Source organism: Leptidea sinapis, chromosome Z, assembly GCF_905404315.1.
Source record: "Leptidea sinapis chromosome Z, ilLepSina1.1, whole genome shotgun sequence".
NCBI lineage: Eukaryota > Metazoa > Arthropoda > Insecta > Lepidoptera > Pieridae > Leptidea > Leptidea sinapis.
In genome coordinates, this window is record NC_066312.1 from 34,938,504 (window position 1) to 34,963,374 (window position 24,871).

The 24,871-nt window shown below is 38.5% G+C and overlaps 1 protein-coding gene across 1 annotated transcript in view; it reads right to left on the reverse strand.

The window, feature by feature from the left end:
• Positions 1-209: 209 nt before the first annotated feature.
• The window catches only part of LOC126978260 (protein tweety-like), a 75,755-nt gene continuing 51,093 nt past the window's right edge, over positions 210-24,871 (reverse strand). The window contains exons 3-9 of the mRNA XM_050827002.1: positions 11,873-11,952; positions 8,387-8,542; positions 6,839-6,967; positions 4,420-4,563; positions 2,841-3,053; positions 988-1,116; positions 210-302 (exon numbers count right to left, since the gene is read on the reverse strand). Of these exons, the coding sequence (XP_050682959.1) occupies positions 210-302; positions 988-1,116; positions 2,841-3,053; positions 4,420-4,563; positions 6,839-6,967; positions 8,387-8,521 (843 nt within the window). The 5' untranslated portion in view covers positions 8,522-8,542; positions 11,873-11,952. The remainder of the gene's footprint in view (positions 303-987; positions 1,117-2,840; positions 3,054-4,419; positions 4,564-6,838; positions 6,968-8,386; positions 8,543-11,872; positions 11,953-24,871) is intronic.

Consider the following 24,871-nt stretch of genomic DNA (forward strand, 5'->3'; position numbering starts at 1 on the left):
AAAATCCCCATTAATACACATCCTCATCCCTGTTCTATTCTACACACACCATATTCACATACTAAATTTCTTAAAGGCTTTTCTTGCATCACTGCCACCACCATTTGTAAATCACTGGCAAACGAATTCTTTAACGCTTTTTAAATAATTCCTTGTTAAGGAACTCATTTGTCACTATTTTTTTACCGCTCATTGCATAGCTTTTTTATTTATTTATTTTTGGCAATGTTATTTCCCTGTTTTATTGTCTTTCTTTCAGGTAAGTGCTTTTCTTTTTCATATGTTAATTCTATCGGTGGAATCTTGTAATTAGCTTATATACTTCTTCTGTTTTTAGTGACTTATTTCTTTAAATCAAGTTGTAAGTTTTCTTATAATCAAAATATTCAGTCTCAAAGTATTCAGTTTCACGTTGGAATGTTCTCTACCGGAACTAAGTCTAGTGGACAGTGCAGAGCTATTTAAGGTATTTTTGACGGTCTTTTAAAAAAAGGTTATGGCTGATAAGTGGTTTGCATGTAAATTGTGGTGAAGACCACTGTTGTCGGCTGAGCAATACAGCCGCAGTTCAGCGGACTTCTAGCGAAGTGAACTGTGCGTAGGACTAGGAAACTAATCCGATGAAGCTGCACCGATGGCGACATTTAATCCGGTCCTTGTTTGTAGTCCGACTGAATGAAGTGGCTTTTCTCCTCTAAGCAATTCGTTTCGTAGCGCGATAATTTGCGAGTTGCGGAGCGAGTTCACTTGGTATCAAGCGTATGCGCGGACCGTAAAGGCATCGGCGAACGACTGGTTCCGTCCTTGCAAAATGGCGCGGAGCAGCGGAGTTGGGAAGAGAGAGGGCATGATAGGAGAATTAAAAGGATAGATAGTGGCGTTAATAATTGCCATTAACTAGTAGCGTAGTTTGTCAACATGTCGAATAATAAACTATTGCGGTGGTGCAAATAAGTATAGTTCATAATAAACAAAAAGTGTCCTCACACAGAGCAGCAGCAGCGCGCGGCGAGAGCGGCGGGCGGCGGCGGCCAGGAGCGCCACGCACACGGCGCCGCCGCAGCACCAGCCCGCCATGCCGCCCGCCCACCGCGCCGCCTCCCACATCCACAGCCGCTGCGGCACCACAACACTCACTTATACTCATACTCTTACTATATACGCCGTACATGGCGCACACTCAAAGTTTTGCACTTCTAGCTAATCGGAACTATTTGAATTTCGAATGTTATATTTTTGGAAACGTTGCAACCTTCTTAGTAATAAAAAAACAATAGGCGTTCTACGTACGCAACTAAAATGGAATCAAGTGGAAAAGATTTTAGAGCTATGATTTTAAAAGTTCTCTCTCTCGGTAAGACTGTGCCGCTCGTCTTTAAAATGCTTTTGGAGAAGAAGCACATTGCTTGAGCACCGTGAGACGATAGTTTGCTGAATTTGAGAGAGGTCAAGTTTATTTACATGATGAATTTCGTAAAGGGCGGCCTTAAACTGCCGTCAACGAAAATAATGTGGCTACTGTCATGCGGCTAATTGAAGAAATTCCGCGGATTACCTATGAGACAATTCGAGGACTATTATTGATTGATATGATCCAAATTCAGAAAATTTAACACAAAGAATTAAAAGTTCAAAAACTTCGTTATCGTTGGATCCCTCATGAACTGACAGCGGAGCAGAAGCGGGCTCGCGTGGAATGTTGAATGTTGCTCACAGATGCTAATGAACTACGACCACGGACATTCTAATACTGTTTATGACATTGTCACAGGAGACGAAACGTAGATTTATTGTTTTTAACCCGAAAAAAACAGCAATCTTGTAAATAGGTGTTTGAAAAGATAACAAGCCAACAAAAGGAGGCAGGCGAGAAACGTTGGTAAAAAATGATTGCATTTTTTTCTCAGCTACGGCTGCTTCTCATTTGCACAATTCCACTTGAAGATCAAAAGAATGTTAATGCCGAGCAGTATTCTACCATTTGTTTACCCAGGGTGTTAAAAACAGTTCGCGAAAGACGACCAAAAAACTGAGTTCTCCTACATCATGACAACGCTTCCTCACACACGGCCAACAAAACTACGTCATTTTTAGCTTCCGTAAAAGTACAACTAGTCACCCATCCTGCACATAGCCCTGACCTAGCACTCTGTGATTTCTGTATTTTCCCCAAAATCAAAGATTTGATGAGAGGTTTAAATTTTACCAAAACATGCTTTCAGATCTGTGGTCCTCCTGTTTTAAAAAATGGTTCAATGAATAAAAATGTGAAGGAGAGTATTTTGAAAAGAAATAAACATAATATTTGGTTATAACATGTTGTTTTTTTAAGTTACGCAAAACTTTTAGTGTGGCCTACGTATAGACAACCATTTTTAATTTGTCTGTGTGTGTACGTGTCAATAGCCGTACAACTTACCCGGTTGGTGGTAGTGACACCGAATCAGGCCACCCTGCATGATATTTATCATATAATTAAATTATTTTAGTTATTCAGTAGGAAGATATCAAACCCCTCACTGTTATCTACTCAGCTCGCGGCAGATCAGATAAACTCTTATTTACCTAACCTGACCAGTATATGTTAACTCATGGTTGATTATTCAAAAAACTGAAGTATACACGTCATTTTATTGTAAACTCTCTTACATTAAATAAGTATTATTTTTTATAAGGTTCTTACCTAATGGATTCAATGGAGAGATCTACAAGTAAATGGTCGTTTCATTAAATAATCCCCAATATCACAAAACAAAGCCAGTTAACAGTCAGTAGCGCTTGACGACTTGTCAATCAGAGATTCGCTTTCAGTGTATATCGCGAGTGTATCGTCAGCCCACCTTCATGAACACGTCCAGGTTGAGCGCGGCCAGCGGGCGCCGCAGGTTGTCTCCGGCGGCGGCGGCAGCACTGGCGTTGTTCCGGAGCGCCGCTAGCGCGCGTAGCAACGTGCCCAGCGCCGTCTGGTTGGCGACGGGCGCGTCCAGGGCGTCCGCGAGTCGTGCCAGAGGAGCGCGCGCACGAGACCCCATGGCTTCCTCCAGTATGCCCGACTGTTTAAATAGTACCTACTATTATTACTTATTCAAATTTAAATATTTTTAATAAAAATAGGATGTGACATCACTTTGAATATTGAAAGTCAAAACTACCACCCATTCCACAAAGAATGCCTCAGACCTGAGAAGAATGGGCGCAACAAACTCAGCGGCCTTTTTATTTTCATCAAAGAATATGTTTACAAAGTAGTTTTATGCAATTAAACTTATTATTTAATAGCCAGAGGGCAGTCGCTCCATTCCCAATCTGTGGTATCATTAACAAAGTCATTTATGTTATTGTAACCTCGTAATAATGTTTTGAACAATTTCTGGGATCTTGTTGTAAAAGCATATACATCGCCCCTCAAAAGGCTAACTAACTCGAGTTAGGCGAATAGTAGGCATAACAAGTTTACGTTTGTCCTCGTTGTAATAACACGACATCCAAATTTTTATAACTTTGTACTATTAAAATTTTAGATTTTTTATCGTAAATAGGCACGTTTAATAAATTTATATACTGTTTTTTATGAAATAAGAGCACAAAGGAGCATACGGGCCCCTGATTGTATGTGATCACCGCAACTAATACTTTCTAACAGCACCAGAGGAATTACAAGAACGTTGTCGACCTAATTCTCTCTTCTTCTTAGTCGTTCCCCTACTGTTGAGGATCGTGACTCGCATTCGATTGGTCAACAAGCTGTCTCCCTCGGTTTTATTCCTTCGCCTGTGGAGTGCGGAGCTTGTAGGGATCTACAGATTTTCGGAGATTTGATCCGGCAAGGGTCTCTTGTTCTTTCACCCTCAATTTTCCCCGTCACAATCAAACGCTCAAGGTTATCATCTCCTCTGCGTGCAACATGATCAAAGTATCACACAATGCGTTGTAAACAGAACATATACAGACGGTTGTGATCCTCTATCTTGAGCTGCTTTAAGATGCAGATGTTTGTGCGACGGGGGCCTCTATGGTATTCGGAGCATACGACGCCATCACCACATTTCAAGGGCTTTGATTATCTGTCTATCTGCGGCCTTGAAAGTCAATGTCTCTGCGCCGTATATGGCGATGGGTAAGTGTGCGCACCAGGAGTATTTTAGTTCGATTGCTAATATTTTTTCTCTCCATACCTTGCTCAGTTGAGTCATTCGACACAGTCGACCTTGGACTAAATGTACATATGAATTCGAAAACCGGAAACACGTTGGTACGAGACGGGGATCAAACCGAGGGCTTCGTGTGTAAGAGTCAACGATTCAACCCATTGCGTCTTCGTCGCTTTAATTTTATCAATTCTCGTAACCCGAGAGGTGTGGGTTCGAGTACTGTCCATAGTTTTGGTATAAACTAAATTTGAAGATGGAGAATAGTTACTTGATTTTTGACGGTGTTGATAAGTGCTGCGAGCTGGTTGCCTGCCTGAATGCTCTGCAGCATGGCGTTGTGGAGATCATCGTTACCGAACAGGCCCACGCCTATTGCGCCGCAGCACAGCACGGACAGTATCATGAGGGTTATCTGGAAAGTGAAACAATATTATAGTCAACTAGACAGCTATATGCAATGCATTCTCGACTGGTTTATTTTTCCTATTCATTCAAAAAGGCTTACCAACTAAATATATATTATTTACTTATGCACTAAGAATTGATCAAATATAATAAAATAGTTTAAATGTATTTAAATCATATGTAGGCACAACTTTACTGTACTAAATACATGTGATATTTTTAAATTTAAGACCTACAATTTTTTGTAGAGCAATATAAATTTGTTTTTTTAACTAAGAGATTTTGAAAAATAAATACAATCATATAATTGTAACATTAGCTGTAGGGGAGAGTTTTACTCATTATTACTCTGGTGGAATTTAATGTGCATGGGGAAAAAGTACTAAGCCGATTATTGAAAGCAGGTAGAAGCAAACCATTTTGTAATAAAACTGGTAACTGAATGACTCTGGTTACATGCAGTGACTGTTTTTAATTTATAATAATGTTCTGTCTCATGAGACTAAATAGCGACACGAGCAAAACATTCACCTTATGGTAACTGATACACATTTCCCGTTACAATTCAGTGCAGCTTAGGATTCTTGATTGAACTCGAAATTCTGCGTTTCATCGCGATTGCGTTCGGCCTAATTTCGATGGGTATCTAGGACGCCCTTCATACCGAAACACATCAATATTCCTGCTTCACGGGAGAAAAATGTGCCAAAAGCGACGAAAAGTTAATGCTACCGGTTGAAACAAAATTTAATTGCAAGTAAAATCTACACCAATAAATGATCATGATGATGGATACAATATCTTGTCATTCATCATAGAAGACTGCCCATTCGCACCAAATGTCCACAGATGAGATTAACACGAGCTATAAATACAGCGCCGAGTGTGGGAAGCGTTAATTGTTTTAACACAAGTATTACTTATAATAGGTTTAACTACAATACGTTTCTGCAGTTAATGGTTGAAGAATTGGTCCATTCCATGACAGTACTCTGACCGTATTAAACACAAAAACAAAAGCTAATATACTCACTAAATAGTGTGTTGGGCGTATCACTCAGCAATCGTTGACACCACTGCTATAGGCACGACACGCCACAATTGTTGGTCGCTGACGAAAATGGTCTATACTTTTAAATTCAAAGAACACTTTTCTGTCTGAAATGTATTTAGTACGGTCACAGTACGTTACGTTGGATGAAGATTTCGTGACTCATTTACTTGAATCCGCGGAAAATGTGATGTGATTATTGTATACAGGGTGTGCACGTTTAAGAAGCACAAAGCGCATGTCTATCTTTTAAATCTACTCAGTATTAGTCCTTAACATAACCACATTTGCGAAACATTTCGACAATGCACGCAATGCACAAAATTTCTATCTGCAGCCGAATTTCAAAACCAGACATTAAGATCGCTTTTATTAAGATCGCTTTTGCACTACGTCCGATCCGAATCCGATCCGTACCCGTAAAAAAAACGGTCCGAAGTAGTCGTAGAACTACTTCTACAGTAGTTTACGCACTAGATCCGGCTTCCGTCAACCGTTAGATTTATAGAGTACTGTCTAGACTTTGTTGAGGCTTTACTTTCGTAAAACTTAGATGAGGGTGATAAAACGTGAAATTTACTCTTGCATTGGGCTGTCTTAGCTTAAGCACAGTATAATTTCGGCTGTGAATTGACTATAAAAAGGAAAAAAATTACACTCAGATAAATTTTACGTTTATTAAAGTCTGAGCAAAGTCTTAGTACGCTTTATAGATGTAAGCATTAATATCATAAAGACAATATTCCTCCCGCATCATGTTGATGTCTGGCATTTCACAACTACAAGTTTTGCAATTAGCTTTTTGCCCCGAACAGCCAATTAGTGAAGTGAACTTCCGAATGCAGTATTCGGGACGAGGTGGAACCGTGAAGCTTAGAGAATGCTCCAACTTGTTAATTCCCTACAGTTCGACATAACTGTTACCTCACCCAACATTGTTAAAAAAACAATAGCTAACCAGTGGTTTAACTCGGTGTCTTAATTTCTAATTACTAACATTTTTTATTACATCTAAGAAAATATTTCCTTCATTTTTCACTTAATTGTTTATTTGTCTATTTATTAATTTAAAATGCATGCAAATAATATTTCTAAACATTATTTTAAAAGTTTTTGACTTCCAATAAAATAAAAACAAAATACTCCCAAACTTAAAGGGTAACGCATACATAATACATCCATTTTATATCTGCCTGATGCATTTGTATTAAGGTATTCATAGCGTTATTACCTTGAGCGCAGTGATACTCTTGGGCGGGCGCTGCTTCCTGTCGCAACATCTCGTGAGCAAGTATATGAGCAGTACGGTGAGCGTGAGAATCAGCCAAGCTCCTGGAATGGAGCCGAGGATGCCGAGGCTCTGAAAAATAACATATTGCAACAACACTTGGTAAACTTCATGAAGCTACATCAGTTCGTAAAGGGGGTTTGACCTGGGGGAAAAACTGATAAGAAACTCCCAGCTCATCTTTTGAACCATATAACACTTAGCCTATATTAAATTATCTTAATATATATAAATACAGTGGCCTACCATGAACTCTTATTGCGATTCAATTGACAACCTAAAATGAACTGCTTTGCTATTTCGTACCACGACGTGATTAGAGCTATCTAATTTAGGTTGACGTCAAATCAACTGATTAAATCGCAATGATGTCAATTGAATCGCAAACTGATTTGGTTCATTCATTCATTCGTACCATGAGGATATTTCAACCTAAAATGGTTAGCTTATGTGTCAAAGTGAGCGATTCGAAAAAAGTTGCTACTTCCTTAGAGGAAAGTGAATCGTGTTGTTAATAACTTTTAAAAAATAGTGAAAGCATACAAAAAAGGAAAACTTTATTGATGAAAGATGAGATGAGAATATTTTATTGGACTTTTTTGTAAAACAAAATACTGAAAATAAATACCAAAAATGAAAATACTAAAAACGAGGCAGTAAGATCCCGGGCTATAGCCTGTTCGCAAGAAAGAATTAAAAAAAATGTACTCTGTGCTCCTGTCAAATCAAACATCAATGGAGGTGCGTTCATAACTCGTTATTTTTACTAAAACACCTAATCAAACATTTAATTTGTAATTCAAAGAACTGTATTTATTTATATAACTATTATTTAATAAGTACAAGAAAGGGCTGAATGGTTTATAATTTGATGCTATAAAGCGCGTTAAATGTAAAATGTATTTTTAGTATTTTTCTATGCAAAAAAAAACCGCTAGCAACCACAGACAAATCTATTTCGTTCATTCTTCATAAGCGATCCAAACGCCATACAGTAAAAGGCACTTCATGGTACGAATTTTAGCAATTCAGTTTAAACTGCATCGGAATCGCATCGCTTATTAAAAGTTGATGGTAGGCCCTCTGATGTTTGTTTCCAGTGAACTCCTACACTAATGAACGGATTTTAATGGGATTACTTCATGGAGTGCAGTTTAGTGCAACTTGAGAGATAGGATAGTTCTTAGCTCTTCCATAAAAAATACCAGAATAGTACCCTACATTCAACCATTTACCACTACTTCGGAAAAGTTGAGCTTTAATGCGAAGAAGAGGCAAGAAACTCATTGCAACTCGTATAAATAAACATTTAGTGCGTCATAATTTTACGCAATATCTATACAATCTAAGCTAAAATTACGTCACGTTTGAACTTTTTTTCTCCTTTTATTTTAGATAAGCAGTTGTAACTGGGTCGAGCAGGCAGCACAAGTAGCGCTTGTTCACACAAGCATGACTCATGGACCGCTTCCCTGGATGTTGGGCAGGTACCTCAAGATATATGGGCGAGCCGGGCGCGAAGGTGTCGTTGACGCGGTGCAGCGTGACGTTGATGTGCGGCAGCGAGTGCAGCACCCGCGACAGCCGCGGCGGCACATACTCGTCCGAGGTGCCTGCCGCACCCATCACGCCGCCTGCCGCTCACACCTGCAACAAACACACCGACACAACTCAACATACATCAAACATGTGCTCAATCACTACATTTTTTTATCAATGAGATGAAGTTTATGTAACAAATAGGGAAGTCCCAGACCCAAGGGTGTCGTAAGAGGCGACTAAGTGGGAGGCTTCTTTGGTGCCGGCTAGATTATGGGTACCACAACGGCGCCGGCTGAAAAACTAACTTGAAACAGTAATATGTAAGCTTTATTGTGTTCCAGTCTGAAGGACACGTGGATTCAGCAAAAGGTTTGCAAATCTCTCGAATTTTGAAACTTTCACAGAAAAAATATAGATTGCCGTCTTTGGATGATTACATGTTATTTATTTGCAGCATTATTATACATGATATTTTGGACAGTTAATTTAATAGAATCAAAATATGGTTCAACCTGTAGACCGAAGTGTATGAGCTACCGCTTTGATCTCGCATGACTTGAAACACCTACAGTCCTAACCAACTAACAGATATAATAAATCGTTAATGATCTTCTCTTGATCCAGCCATAGAAAAGTCGGTCTGAACACAGATAAGGTAATGTGGGCAATCAATAGCTTTCTTCCATTTAAAACAGGTGGCCTTGACGGTATTTTTCCGGGGCTGCTACAATGGGGAGACACCGGGGTGACGGCCCTGCATCTCACAGCTATATACAGGGCCTGTCTAGCACACCGATACGTGCCACTCCAATGGAGGGAGGTGAAAGTAGTATTTATCCCTAAGCCCAGCAAGAGTGACTACACGAATCCCAAATCGTTCAGACCAATAAGTCTCACATCCTTTCTGATGAAGACTTTAGAAAGACTTTGCGATAGGGATATTAGGGAAAATGCTCTCCTACACAAACCACTACATATCAACCAACATGCCTATAGTCAAGGCAAATCAACTGAATCTGCCCTTTACTGCGTAACATCACTTGTAGGTAAAGATCTATCACGTAAATAATCAACTTTAGGTGCATTTATTGATATTGAAGGCGCCTTTGACAAAACTCCTTTTACTAGCATAGGCCGAGCGCTAGCTAAACACAATGTCGATACTACAATTGCCGGGTGGATAGACAACATGTTGAGGCACAGAGCGATACGTTTTACTGTGAACACCAGCACAAGATGTGTGGTGGCAACTGGATGCCAACAAGGAGGGGTACTGTCACCACTCCTTTGGAACCTTGTGGTGGACGAGCTCATCGCGGAGCTATACAGAAAGAAACTATACACAGTAGCCTATGCGGACGATCTCGCCATTCTAATAACAGGTCCAATCGAGAATGTCCTATGTGATCATGAGATCTGCTTTTAAGATAATCAAAGAATGGTTCACACAACATAGGCTAACCGCTAATTCATTAAAGCCTGAGCTAATACTTTTCACTAACAAACGCAATTTTGGCAATCTTACATTACCAAAGTTGTTCAATACCGAGATAAGCCTTACTAAAGAAGTTAAATACCTGGGGGTCATACTGGACAGTAAGCTGCTTTGGAATAAACACATAGACCACAAGCTGGAAAAAGCATGTATAATATTTTGGCAGTGTAGAAGACTCGTAGGGAGAACCTGGGGTCTTGCTCCAAAGATATGTAAATGGCTATATACAGCAGTTATTAAACCAATTATCACCTACGGAGCAATAGCTTGGTGGCCCAGGACAGAGCTAACAGCCGTACGAACCAAGCTGCAACGATTCCAACGGCTGGCCTGCACAGCCATAACTGGTTGCATGCGCACTACGCCAACGTCTGCCCTAGAAACCATTCTAGGGCTCACACCGCTTGACATACATATCCAACATGGGGCGACAATGTCGGTTCTCCGCCTGAAGCTGATGGGTGTATGCAAGAATGATGACTGCCTCACAGGAAACCTCTGGAACAGAGGAAGGAAGGATTTCCCACTCTGTGAGGCACCCTGTGATAGAATACCCAAAACACACATCTTTCAAAAGAATTACCGCATTCAACTGTTCGAAGTGGGAGCAGACCAGTCAGGTGTAAATGAACTCAGAATTTACACAGACGGTTCCAAAATGGCAGCCGGAACTGGAGCTGGCATCTTCTCACAGGAACTGAATATACACACCTCTATACCCTTAGGCACACATAGCTCCATATTCCAATGCGAATGCATAGCCATGAAGGAAGCTGCAGATGCGATACTAAGAAGGAAAATACATGGATATTATATCCGTATTCTATCCGATAGTATGGCAGTACTGACTGCGCTGGGGAGCAACACCTATAACTCAGCGCTGATATACGAGTGTCACCGATCCTTAGAACGAGCTGCCTCTAACAACTGGGTAACTCTGCAATGGATCAAAGGACACAGCGGTTCGTTGGGGAACGATGCAGCGGATGAACTTGCAAGGCGGGGGTCGGAAACGCAAGTGGCTGGCCCAGGGCCAGTCCTGCCGCTACCCTTCAGCCAAATGCGGTCATGGATACGCTCTCTCACCAACAACCTACACAGAACCCGATGGACAAATGTCTCAGGCTGCAGACAGTCGAAAGAGGCGATTCCTGCACTATCGCCCAAACTGACACGTCGACTTATTAGCCTAAACAGACACGACATCCGAATTATGGTCGGCACCCTAACGGGTCACACATCACTGAACAAACACCTATTTACAATCGCCGTTACGGACAGTCCGTGCAGGGGCTGTCTAACCGAAGATGAAACGGTCACTCACGTAATCCTGGAATGTGCTGGGGTGGCCAACCAACGGGCACAAACCTTAGTAAATACAAGGTCGCTCCAGGAAGTCTGCGAACACCCCAGGAGTGTTCTGAACTTCTGGAAGGAGCTGGGCTGGTTGGAATGACTGGCCAACACTGCACGCAAAATGGACCCAATTATGCGGTCTAATTGCGGAAACAGGGGCCCTTTACCAATACCAATACCAAAGTCGGTCTGAGGTTCGGGTGTCCTTCCGAGACGCGCCCCGCGCCTTTGAGCTACATTTTCGGCCCCAAAAGCCCCCGCTCAGCTTCGCTGAAAAAGCAGGTTTTAAGAAGTTTTACTTCTTTAGGCGCGTTATGAAAAATGATGTGAGTGAAATTTTAAGATGTCAGATTCGTTATTTAATAATTAATGGTCAAAGCCATCGTTGCAAAATTTTACAACATTATTCTTTCTACAAACTTAGAATAGCACGAGGAATAAATAATTTTAAGGATTTTTGCTTTGTTGGGCAAAAGAAGTATAACTTCTTGCGTGCATACATAAGTACACACACACTTTTTTTAGTTCTAACAGTGTGAATAACTTCTAATGTTAGAAAAATCCACTTGTGATCGCCAGAATACCTTATTGGTCTTAGTTAGTCACAATAGCGCTCACTGCGCCATCCCACCGACCCTCGGAATTATGACAATCTGCATCGCATCTGTAACAATAAGACAGTCAGACATAAGGTACAGCATCTATTTAATTAAGTTTATAACAATAACATTTTACTAATACAGAATCAGTACTCAATACAGTTTACTTCTAGATCTCACTGAGCACAAATTAAACAAATATATTTAAAATTCCCCGGCAAAAAAGGCTTACTATAGTATAGTAGTTTATAATATTATAGAGAATAATGAATAATGATCCATGGTTCTTGTCTAGGCCTAGGTCTTCTGCACAGGCCACATAAAATTGTATAATATAATATTAAGTAGTATAAGTTGTTGTATGATTTAAAAGATGGGCTCGGAGTTTCTTATCAGTTCTTCTCCCCATGTCAAAGCCTCTTTAACTGATGTAGCTTCATGACGTACACTAAGTGTTGTTAGGTAGATGAGCCACTAGAATATATTCCGTTTCAAATCAACCAATATTTTTTCTCGTTCTTATTTCTATTGTAATTCATAAATAAATCACATTACATATAAAACTTATGATTGTTTACGATTCATCTTAAAGATATATTAAGCTTATGCACGTGTTATAGTGTATTAAACCACTAACGCTACATTAAGATTTCATAATCAACCATATCGGAATATCTCTACAAACGAGTTCTACGAAATAGTGTTGAGAGTAAACATCGTTATTAGTTCACTTGTTTGTTCCGCGCTGATCAAATACACTTCTTATAGATCAAAGTACTATAAACATGTAATGTAGTTATTATTTTAATCACCTCTTTCAATTATATGTATATAAGATTACGTTCTATTCTATTCACAAGATAATAAATATTAAAAGAACGTGGAGCAGCAAAAAGAGAGTACAAAGATAATGGTATTCGTCTTGATGAACTCCTAAACTACTGAACCGGTTTTCATAAAATTCTGCACGCTGCGCGCAGTTTGATCCAACTTGAGAGATAGGATAGTTTTTATTTCAATTTTAAAATTTATTTATGTATGAATAGACAATTCAGTTGTAACATTATTTCATTACAAGAAACGTAAAATAATTATTGTAATGGTTGAACTTACAACAAATCTCGTAATGAACAAGAAATATTTTAAGTTTTACTTAAGGTGAAATTTATATACATGTGTTTGCGGAGCGAGGCGCATCGGTCACCGGCCACTATAATATATTCTTAGAAGTATTATTCGTATATTGATATAACCTTCTAGCTCATACATGTTGTTTTAAAAAAAAAAGAGACAATACCAGCAAACGTTCAACTGCAGCCACTCAGGATTCTTGAAAAACCAAAAAATTCTGAGCGGCACTACAATTGCGCTCGTCACCTTGAGACATCAGATGTTAAGTCTCATTTGCGCAGTAATTTCACTAGCTAGCGCCCTTCAGACGAAACACAGTAATATTTACACATTACATATATTGATTCAGTTGCAGTACGTAGTATCAGTTAGTTTAACAGCAGGATCTTTATGCAATCGTAGGCACGGATATCGTGTCTTACTTTCAGGCGAGGAAGTGTCCAATCCACAGCCCCGACCGCTCTAGAACACTTCGCTAATTGAATAATCTGCATACTAGACGTCCAATTATGCCAGTCTACCCATCCCCCTCTCATAAACAATTCAGCCTTGCCGGAGACGTGAAAGGAAACGAAACTGAATAAACTTCCACATGGGAATTGCTTTCAGAATTAGATGTTTTATGAATAAGAAACGACGAGACGGGCAAGGCATCTGGTGGTTAGTAATACGCACTGAACATATTGCAGTCTTGGTATGAGGTTCTGAATATTGCTGCACCTCGGTTGCTTACGTTACATTGAATCATAAGACGTATAGTACGATTCAATTAGAATATGATCATATGATCAACTTAGCGCCGTACATTGACTTACCTACCTGGCCAGTTTTTTGATGACCTAGTAAAAGGTCATCAAAAAACTGGCCTCTAAAAAGCTTGGTGTACTCAGTAAGGCGAGACAGTACTTCACTATAAGCCACTGCCTGAACTTATTTAAGGCGCAAATTCGGCCTCACATGTAGTACTGTTCTCACCTCTGGGCGGGTGCTCCCCAGTACCAGCTTCTCCCATTTAATCTTATACAACGAAGAGCGGCTCGAATCATCGACGATCAGGGACATCTCCGATCGGCTTCACTCTTTGGCGTTGCGTAGAGATGTGGGTACTCTCTGCATCTTCTACCGCATTTATCACGGGGAGTGTTAAGACGAGCTGTTCGGGTTGATTCCAGCGGCCTAGTTCCACCACCGGACATTACGTCAAAATGCTTATACTATTGTTTATTGTACATCAATGGGTAATTTACTGCTATTTAGTGTTTTCAGTTAAATTTAATATAAGACTATTAGTATTGATATATACTTACAAACCGTACTTTTCATGTTATATTTGACAGATAGAGGGTATTGTCGTCCCTATTCTTATTTGAATCGCATTATAAGTTTCAATAGCCCTTGTAATTTCAGCAGCTACGACGCCCTTCATCCAGAAACACAGATAGTGCTTGACACTGGTGTTTGACTACAGAATCCCATCCATCCATATCCATATAGAACTGGAATATGACTGCTCAAGCCTAATATACCAAGCCAAGCATAGTGCAACTGATGGTGTTAAAATGATAGCATTTGGCCACCTCTGCATCGAACTGTAGTTCTTATTTTTCTACGGAAAACAGATTTTATGTATTTTTAATATGGGAAATTAGATTAAGTACATCAAACATTTTTCATAGTCCAAATCAGTTAATCAACCAGTAAATCGTTTAGCGTATGTCAAGATATAAATAGCTAAACCCAGGAAAGAGCTTTTTTTAGTTTTTTTAGTAAATATACAATCAAAGTTTGGATATTATATATTTTTAATTATTACATTATAACTAGCTGATGTTGTAACGTTGTTTTGCCATATAAATGAATAATAAAATAATTAAGGGGTGTTTCTTGGGGTTATAAAAATAGTTTACGACCAATTTTCAGACCTACCGATTATACACAAAAAATATCATAAAAATTGACCAAGCCATTTCTGAGAAGTATGGCAACCAACATTTTATATATTATACAGATAAAGTATTAATATTTCAACAGGACTCAACCTTCTTGGTTGAAGTTGAGCATGCAAGTGTCAACATAATACACAAATCAAAGAGTGACAGTGATCAAAAAGGAATTAGGTTTTTTTATGGAAGAGGAGAACAAACGAGCGAACGGGGTCACCTGATGTTAAGTGATCACCCAAATTCTCATGCGATACTCTGATTGTGTGTGGATGTAGCCCATAAATCATTGTATACTATTTCCTTAATAAATTGTATATAAATTCTTATTTCCAAACTTAAACTTACAATAAAAATATGAAGTAAAATATAAATATAGTGTTATAATATAGCCTTTAATATTTGTCATAAGAATATTTAAAAATACGTTCACGATTAAAATAAAAAGCCGGCGCCTAACGCTCGTAAAGGCAATGAATTTCAAACGCAATTCAAACCGAAAGTAATAAACAGAAAGAAACGGTCTACGTTTTACAAAGTCCGAGCTTCTAATTAAAATACAGAGCAATATTTCATGAGGGTCCTATAGCATTAATAGCCCTTGGGTTTCCCGTGAAGCACGCATGCGCAGTGGACGAGTTTAACGGAACTATGTCAAATATCGCAGCTAACGTGATTCAAGAGAGCTGAAAGAAAAACAACTCGAGCCATTGACTTACAATATACTAGCGTTTAGACGATAAAAGCGCGCAAGAGAGAAGAACATCTCTAACGGAGATACAGCGAGATAGAATTGGAAAGTGAATCTATTGTGACTGTAACTAATTTGGATGTATCAAGTCGTGTCAGCTACGGCATTACCTCCATATTCTTTTGAATAAAACCACTTGCTAACACACACACTGACAAAAATTCGTCACGCATCATCAGGCTGTCATATAGTATGCTAGTATATTCTAGCGGCCATACAAATAAACTTGATATAAAGTTATTGTTTGTTATCAAATGTTGACTATCGGCCGTTTTCAATAACGTATATCTAGTTACGGATACATTGCTGTCACCGTTTAATGACAAGTTTTTATCCATCCATAGTTATGTCACATATAGTTAAAGTCCTATGCTTTATGTTGATAGGTTATTGAAATGTAAGTAAGCGTAAAAGGATAGATTAGTCTGCCTCTAGTAAGTTAAACTAAGGATAGATACGTTATTTAAAACGGCCAATACAATTATTATAGTTCTAAAGTTTCCGAATGTCAAGCAACCAAATAAACGCGGGAAACGTTACCTCTCGTTTACACCAAGGTATTATACACGTATTTGACAAGTTTCATGCAAAATACAAATACAAGTTGTATGCAATGTTTTCAAAAAACAAAAACATAAAACTTGTCGTAGACAATATTTTTATGAAACTTCTCTGGTGAAATTGTTTGTCACCTATTAGTTGTCTACATGTATATGATCTCATTTCTAATACTTACCTATTGCAGGCTTGTAGCTAAACTTGTTTAATACATGTCAGTGCAGAAGTTAATGAATTTGACAACACAATTGACTACTGGTACAGACAATAGAAAGTGAAGGTACTGCGGAACTTTGCTTCATGAGTGCGGTATACTTGTACATTATACAGAATGAAGGAAATTCAAGAAAACCACGCAAGTACTGGTCGCTATCATTTTTGAGGAGACGACACCAAGAAGGGGCCTATCGTTCCTTATTGAATGATTTAAGAATAGAAGGCAGAAGTGGATTTAGAAATTTTGTTAGAATGAGACCAGTAAATCTGGAGAATTTCCTTCAAAAAGTTGTACCATACTTTTCTTAGCAGAATTCACAGTATCGAGATGCTATCACTCACTCACAAAGGAGGACAAACGAGCGTACGTACGGGTCAACTGGTGATACGTGATCACCGCCGCACACATTCTCTTGCAACACCAGAGGAATCACAGGAGGTTGGTTACAAGTTAAAGGTTTACGCGCCTTTTTTTGTTAGCTGTTTATTTGAGATTTCTAGCTACTGGTGACTCATATTCTTCTTTTTTTTACATCGGATATCAAAGGCAAAATATAGTTAATGCATTGCTCATGCTTGCGAGGCGATCTTAATATAAGCTTAATAAATATTACTAATAAAGCTTATTTCTTTGACCATTCCCTTTTTCTTCTTCTTTTCCAAAAAAAAATGCGGTCTGTCCGGCAAATGTTTAATACTTTATCCACCAAGCATGGATACAGTATAAAACTTGTTTTAAATAAGTATTATACATAAACTTCAATAAAATTTACAATACTTGTTAAAAACATGTATGTTTTATGTTGGTGTGAACGCTGTCAATGTATCAGACTGTATCAAACATGTCTCAGATCTAAATGTGAATTCAATGTGTTTTATACTTGCATAAATACTTGTTGGCAACACAGTGTGAACGCAAGAATTTTCCAGACAATTGCAATACCTGTCAAAAACAAATAATTATGTTTAGACAAGTATTCTACAAGTTTTGTATAAAACAAGTTTTTGACTTGTTTCATGGTGTAAACGAGGGGTTTATACGTCCGAATAAATCCAAAAGTCCAATCATAAGCAAAATGTCATTTGTAAATATATTGCATTTTATGGTTTATTCGCAGGTATAACTTTATACCAAGTTTATTTGTAAGGCCATAAGTCATTAATACCCCTTGGGTTTCCCGTGAAGCACGCATGTGCAGTGGACGAGCACACGAGAGGAATACGGACAACAGACGAGGAACTATGTCAAATATCGCAGCTAACGTGATTCAAGAGTGCGCTGAAAGGAAAACATCTCGAGTCATAAGATTAAAAGGCGCGATGCTCAAAACGCGGCTTAATTGGAGCGCTCGTCTTTCATCTATAATGGAAATACGACGCAATTAATGACGAGAATTAATTGGGCCGAGCACGAGTTAAGATCACCTATAATAATCATTAATAGTTATTTTTTTATAGCAATAAGAGACGAAATTGCGCTCGTCTCCTTGAGGCATCAGATGTTAAGTCTCATATATAGTCACATTAGCTGTCTCATATAATATAGTCTCTCATCATATGACATTACTGCTTCACGGCAGGGCATCCTGTGCAAAGTAGCCTTCCACTGCCTGGTAAATGCCCTAAGCTGTCTGTTACGACACCTTTGGGTCTCTGACCTCCCTATTCTTTTGATGCCCCAGGGAGACAGGGTTCACCTAAACTAATATTATGAAGAGGCAAAGTTTGTGAGGTTGTAGGGTTGTAATCTCTGAATCTGCTGAACTGATTTTGAAAATTCTGTTACCAATAGAGAGCCACATTATTTGTGAGTAAGCCCAAGACATTATTTTATATTAACCCGAAAAATTAAAACACTATTTTGTGGTAGTCGTATTTGCAAAATAAATCAGATAAGTTTTTATCTTACGTTTGTTTTACGTTTGTTCGAACGTAAACGTTACTTGCGAACGCTGCCTTAACGAAAATAAAAAATAAATAAACATAAACAACCTTTATTTATTTGTGTATTTGCCGATTTGACGATTTTGGTTTCTTCCGCGTACACCCAAGCTGTGGAGTTTTCAATTTTTCAGTAAAACTAACGCAAATAATAATTTTAATTTCTGCCTGTTTGTATCTAAATGTTATGCCTCTATATCTCGCCCGGAGACGCGGCCTAGAGTTGGGGTTATACGCATGCTTGACCGAAGGATCAACCCTCACTGATCCTCCGACCAATCAACCGGGTTACTCGGTGACGTAGAACTATGCTGACGTCAATTCGACACGTGTTTCGCTTACTTGTGTTAAGTATAAGTAAAGAATAATTATAATTTTTGCTGGTTGTCTGTTTGTGCACGATTATGTGATAAACGGTTAAAGCTTTTGAGTTCTGATTTAAGTGATGTAATTTTTTTCCGTAACATTTAGTGTTTGTTTCATTCCTTCACAAACATAAAAGTTAATATTTAAATAATACGCCGAAATATACATGGACAAAGGCGCGGGCCCCGCTCGTATTCAATAAAAAATTGTAACGAGAATTACACTTAATAAATGTAGTCTTTTAACATTTTATTAATTACAAAATAAATTACATGGTAGGGTAATATTGTAGGTGTTTTTAGTATGGCTTTACGTTAGCCAATGTATTAATCAGTTATTGATTTATGATAGTTTATAATATTAATTATAAAACGTAACCACTAGAATGTTGGCATGTCTGTCAAGACTATACATGTGCCTAGTACTAATATTGTAACATTATAGGCGGAAAACTTTCTTGAAAATAAACAACTTTTGACTATAAAGAGCCATAAAAATGGATAGCGTTAAAAACTTATTTTCTGCATTTGAAGATAAAGTTAGGATTGTTGATGATTTTTTATGGGATTAGGAGGATAAACAACTAAGGGTTACTCATGGTAATTAGTGGTCATATCAGAGGAATCTTATAAGCATTGTCGATCTTATAGGGAGATGTAAATACGTGCTTTTTGCGAAGGTATCTTTCGACTAGTAAAAATGCTCCATAAGTTTCATATCATAGTTTGGTTGAAGCAAAAGAAAGTTTGAAGCGTCGATGGCGCAATAGGTTGAACCGTTGGATATCACCACGAGACCTCAACAGCATTACCAATGTGATTACGGATTTCAAATTTATATGTACGTTATTCAACGCTCTTATGATTCCTCTGTCGTTACGAAAGAGTATGGGCGGCGGTGATCATTTACGATGAGGATGTATAAAAGAAAAGATGTAAAAAAAAGTTCCTTGAAAATCGCACTGTGAAGGATCCACACACCCGGAGATAGTGACTGAATTTAAACGAACTGTCGGTAAGATGCAACGGAATTAGCATCGCACGTAAATGTAACGATGTAGCGTGCCGCGGCACGTGGTGGATGAATGGAACACGTGGGTGCGGTCGGCGGCGCGGTCGATACATCGGAGGCTGCGCGCTCCGGACAGCACGCCGGCTAGGGCTGCCGTCCGGAGCTGTCGCGTACCGGATACGTTGCAGCTTTGATAAGCTACAACTGATTGTGACGTCATATCACTTGCAATTAATACAATTATAAACAATAACGTTAATCGGAAAAACAAAGCAGTGAAAATTATTTTCCTTTGTTACTTTTGAAAGTAAAAGCATATTACATAGTCCACGGTATTTATTCAATAATATCCAGATATACATATTTACACGACAGTTATACCTCCTTTATAAATTTTAAGGCTAATCTGTGTTTAACTGACAAGCGTATGCTTTAACACTACACGCAACACGCTTGCAACACTATTTTTGCCGTGAAGCAGTAATGTGTAAAAATTACTGTGTTTCGGTCGCCGTAGCTAGTGAAATTACTAGGCAAATGAGACTTAACATCTTATGTCTCAAGATGACGAGTGCAGTTGTGTAGCACAGCTAAGCGCGGCGTTTAGAATTTTTGGGTTTTTGAAATATCCTGAGCGGCACTGTATTGTAATGGGCAAGGCGTATCAAATACCATCAGCTGAACGTCATGCTCTTCTCGTCCCTTATTATCATAAAAAAAAACACGCGCAATAATGAATTAGGGTTCCGTGCAAAATAACAAACCCGCGAAACTTATGTAGGAAAAAATGTTATGGTCTACCTGTTAATTGGCGTCAACCAGTAACAGTCACAACGTGCCGTGAGTTGTAACTTCGTAAGGCCCCCGTGAGTCAGACTCAGACTGACTATAAGTCACCCTGCTACTTAAAGACGGATTTAAATGTTACTTGATTACAGAAGACCAAGCGCTTTGACATTTGCATTCATACAGTGTTTATATCTTAGATAATTTATACATTTATATAGAGCCTCTTGGATGAAATGGCCAGTTTTATTACCTTAGTGTGCGTGACAAGCTGCGTCTTACACTCGCGATACGTACGAGTATGTCACTTTGTTTTAATCTGCGTGCACTTCTCAAAATAGAGGTTTACTGTCAACCTCAATTTTTTCTGACGTTTTCACAGCTGTCACGTAAAAATTATCTAAGGTTTTTTTATGTGTACATACTAAGTTGCCAGTTGTCTCTGCGATGACATATCGTCATCAGTTAGATAGATAGAATATAATTCGATGTTACACATACGCTTAGCATATACTATATGAGTTGAGTACAGCTAACTACTAGTCGTGATACGAAATACAAACACTGACCTGTATACATACCACTGGACAGGCCGTCATATGTTTGACAGAAATTTTTTGTGCCTATTCGAAACGCCACACGCGCGCGTCCTGAGAATTAATTTTGACGTATTATACAAATGGCTACGAAGGAACGTACAATACTCTGAAGTATTTTTGCATTTTGAATTATTCCGTTCAATTTCCGTGTTATTCACCTATACTTTATAAATCAACGTTATTTGTTCACATTTTTTTTTGTAAATAGTTTCCCATCACCTATCCATGTTCGCTGAGGTTGTAATCACTAGTTTTAGTACCGCAGACTCTCGCTACATGGCCAACAGCGCCAAAATGGCGAATATCAAACAGGCACACAAGCACTTTGACAGCCGCCAGTCCAGTGGTATATAGTAGAGGTCAGTGAGTACAAACCATCAAGATGAGACGTCTACACTCTACTCTATCACGTAGTACCTCAATGGTAATGACACCGGAACTCACACCATTCGAACCGGAACATAACAGTACAAGTGTATTGTCATAAAGCTGTGGTGGCAGATATCCATCGGACGACCCAGCCATGCAGTTCAACTAGTATTAAACTATCAAGTGGAGGCGACCCGGAGTTCTGTCGATGGAATACTCAAATATAAAAAAGTGTGTAACAACCAACAGAAATGAAAATTTCATCAAGGCTTCTCGCTTTGTGATAACTATATTGTAATACAAAATATAACAATTTTCATTTTCGTCCTGTAGTCATGTAATAAAATTCAACTTAGTATATTTAATTTTAATTTGTGTTTAAATGACTGGTCTGTTTTGCTTTGACTGAGCGCGCTCCTTAATATAATACTAACCTAAAAACAATATGATCGGATTTGTTACGGCTGAACCATCACACGCGATCTGGTAGCGGACCATATTCGGTGGTATGTCGCATTGTCCGCCGAACTTAATTATTATTATTACCTTCCGGCCGGTACCGAGTACGACGCCGGACCGGCCGATTGTGCAGCCGCACCAAATCCGACAATGTGTTTTGGCTATTAGTGGAATCAAGACGACTTTACCCGATCGAGCGTTACATAGGCGAGCGTGACAGCTCAATCTAATTTAATATCCACAAACAAAAACACGCTTAAAGAAGTTTATACTTCAATAAACGCTTCTTTCGCACATGATAACTCCATTGCACTTGTAATTCAAGTTATGAGGAATATCTGGATGTCTGGCCTTCCTAAAGAATGTGCTTTTCAAGGAACTTTCCTACAACCAAAGTATGAAATGTGATGACAGGTACGCCTCTAAAAGACCGGCAATGCTCCTGTGATTCCTCTGGTGTTGCAAGATAATGTGGGCAGCAGTGATCACTTAACATCAGGTTACGCTCGTTGGGCCTCCACCATAAAAAATAAAAATATTGGATATTAGAACTTATACTGCCTGACAACCCTATAAACATATAACCACCAGTGATATATGACCCTTTACTCACATCATCTGATAAAATATTCGAGTAGTATTCAACAAAAGCTATAACAGTTCTTGTTAAGTGGACACGCGCCAGTCTACTACAGCGCTGCATAATATATTAGTTGTAAAATTGCAAAACTTTTATGATCTCATCAGGGATGTTTGTTTCAAAAGATCATGTCCGCAGTTCCATTTTCCACCTTTCACGAATTATGATTTTTCTGTAGCATATTTTTGTGGTATTTCATTTAAATTCACATAGGTTTAACCGTTGACTGTCATCACGGAGACCTATCCCGGTTCGATCCTCGCCCGTCACAGACCAATGTGTTTTCGGTTTTTGAATTCATATTATCAACAATCTCTTGTGATTCCTGCGGCCTTACACGAAAATATGAGTACCGTGGTTAATCACATAGCATCTGGTGAAAAGAGAGAATAAAAGATCTTATCATTGTCTTCAGAAATTAACCTATTCATGTAATAATATTAAGAGAGCGTAAAAAATAAAACTGGGCCCTCGCCTTTTTTGGCTTCCAGAGCGCCATTTGATTCCGAAAGAATTTTCAAGGAATCAATTTTGAAAAACATAATATGACTTTTATAACTAACTATATGGAATAACGTCGATAGATTTTATAATTCATACGCTGTCAAAATAACGCGCTTTTCGTCTAAATAGAGCCTCTTAGGTAACGCATGACAACTATGCAGGTTTATAAAGTACGCGGTAGGTCAGTCACTTTGTTAGTGTGCATGCGTCGCTGAAAATAGAGGTTAACAGTTCACCGCTATTTCTTGTCGACGTGCTCACAGCTGTCATAGTCTATCTAGACGTATAAATTATTTATACAAGCAGCCAATTCAGTTTCTTCGTCGAAAGGCTTTGTCATAAAAACTCAGATTCTTTTAAAGAGGTCGACATAATAAAAGGGCGTAGGAACAATAAAATCTCTATAGAATTTCAAAGTTGCAACCTTCCATTGTATGCGAATGAATTCGAGGAGCAAAAGCAAGTCTTATGACTTACTTAATTATAGCTCCCAGTTAAATGTATTTCGTCATCTCGTACTTTGATATTACAAATGTTTTATTAAGTGAGAGTAAACAGAGCATTTTCAATTTAACCGGGTAATACAGTTTTTTTTTGTAACACCAAAGATGTTTTCATGTTATCATTCAATGTGGTTGTGTGTGTGTGTGTGTGTGTGTGGGTTTGTGTGATCCAGTGTTGTAGTTTTTCCCGAATCTAGGTAATGTCTGTTATTTAACCAGTTGTCATTTCTTGGCAACAAAACTATTCAGCCAAAAACACGTTATTCCAGAAACTTAAGCCGTAAAACTGGGATTTGATTTTGCTTCTGTCATCATATCATTTAAACACATTTTTAATGTACGAGCAACTCGACCTCGATATTGAACCTTTCCATTGCCGGCTTACATTTGAGTATCAGTTGTTTGTTGTGCTCTTAATGCTTGCGTAATAACCTCCATGCGAACATTACTACAAAATCGACTTCTATTTTGATATGCATACTTCCCTATATTTCTTATTTTCTTTGAAAAAAAAACAATTACACATTGTGTATTCATATGACGTACGTACACAAAGCATAAAATTACACAAATTATTGAAGATAATAGAAGTACATTAAGCATTGGCTGCTGCTACATACACGCAGGTTTTAATGGAGTCCTATATACAACATGCCCAACTAACAAACACCGAAAAATACCGTGAATTGTCAAAATAACCAACCAACAAAGAGTCTGCTGTCAGGTCTGGTACTTATTTTGAAATATAAGTCACACCATGCTGTTTCAATCTTCTTTGAGTAATATATGCTGTAAATGAAAATCAACACATAAATTTCGAAGTATATTTTCCAATCAGAGCAAAAAATAGAGCACAAAACTCGACCTAAGAGAGTCTGAAGCAAATTCAATTTAACCTTACATAAGCTCTGGCCTCTTGAGCCTTCGCATTGAGTTCAACAAACAGGAGCCACGGTTATCTATTTCCGAACCCCCATTTACCCGAACTGCCTAAAATCCGACTCGAAGGACCAGTAATAGTTGCTAATAAGGTCGTTTCAACTCGGGATTTCAGATTTACTGAATATTACTTATTTGGATGTAAAAATAAAGTTTTTAATCATGTTGTAAAAACATGTATATCGCAGAGATATAGACTTACTAACTCGATTAACCGAATAGTAGGCATTACAAGTTGACGTTTGTTCCTTGTGTTGAAATCACCACTATC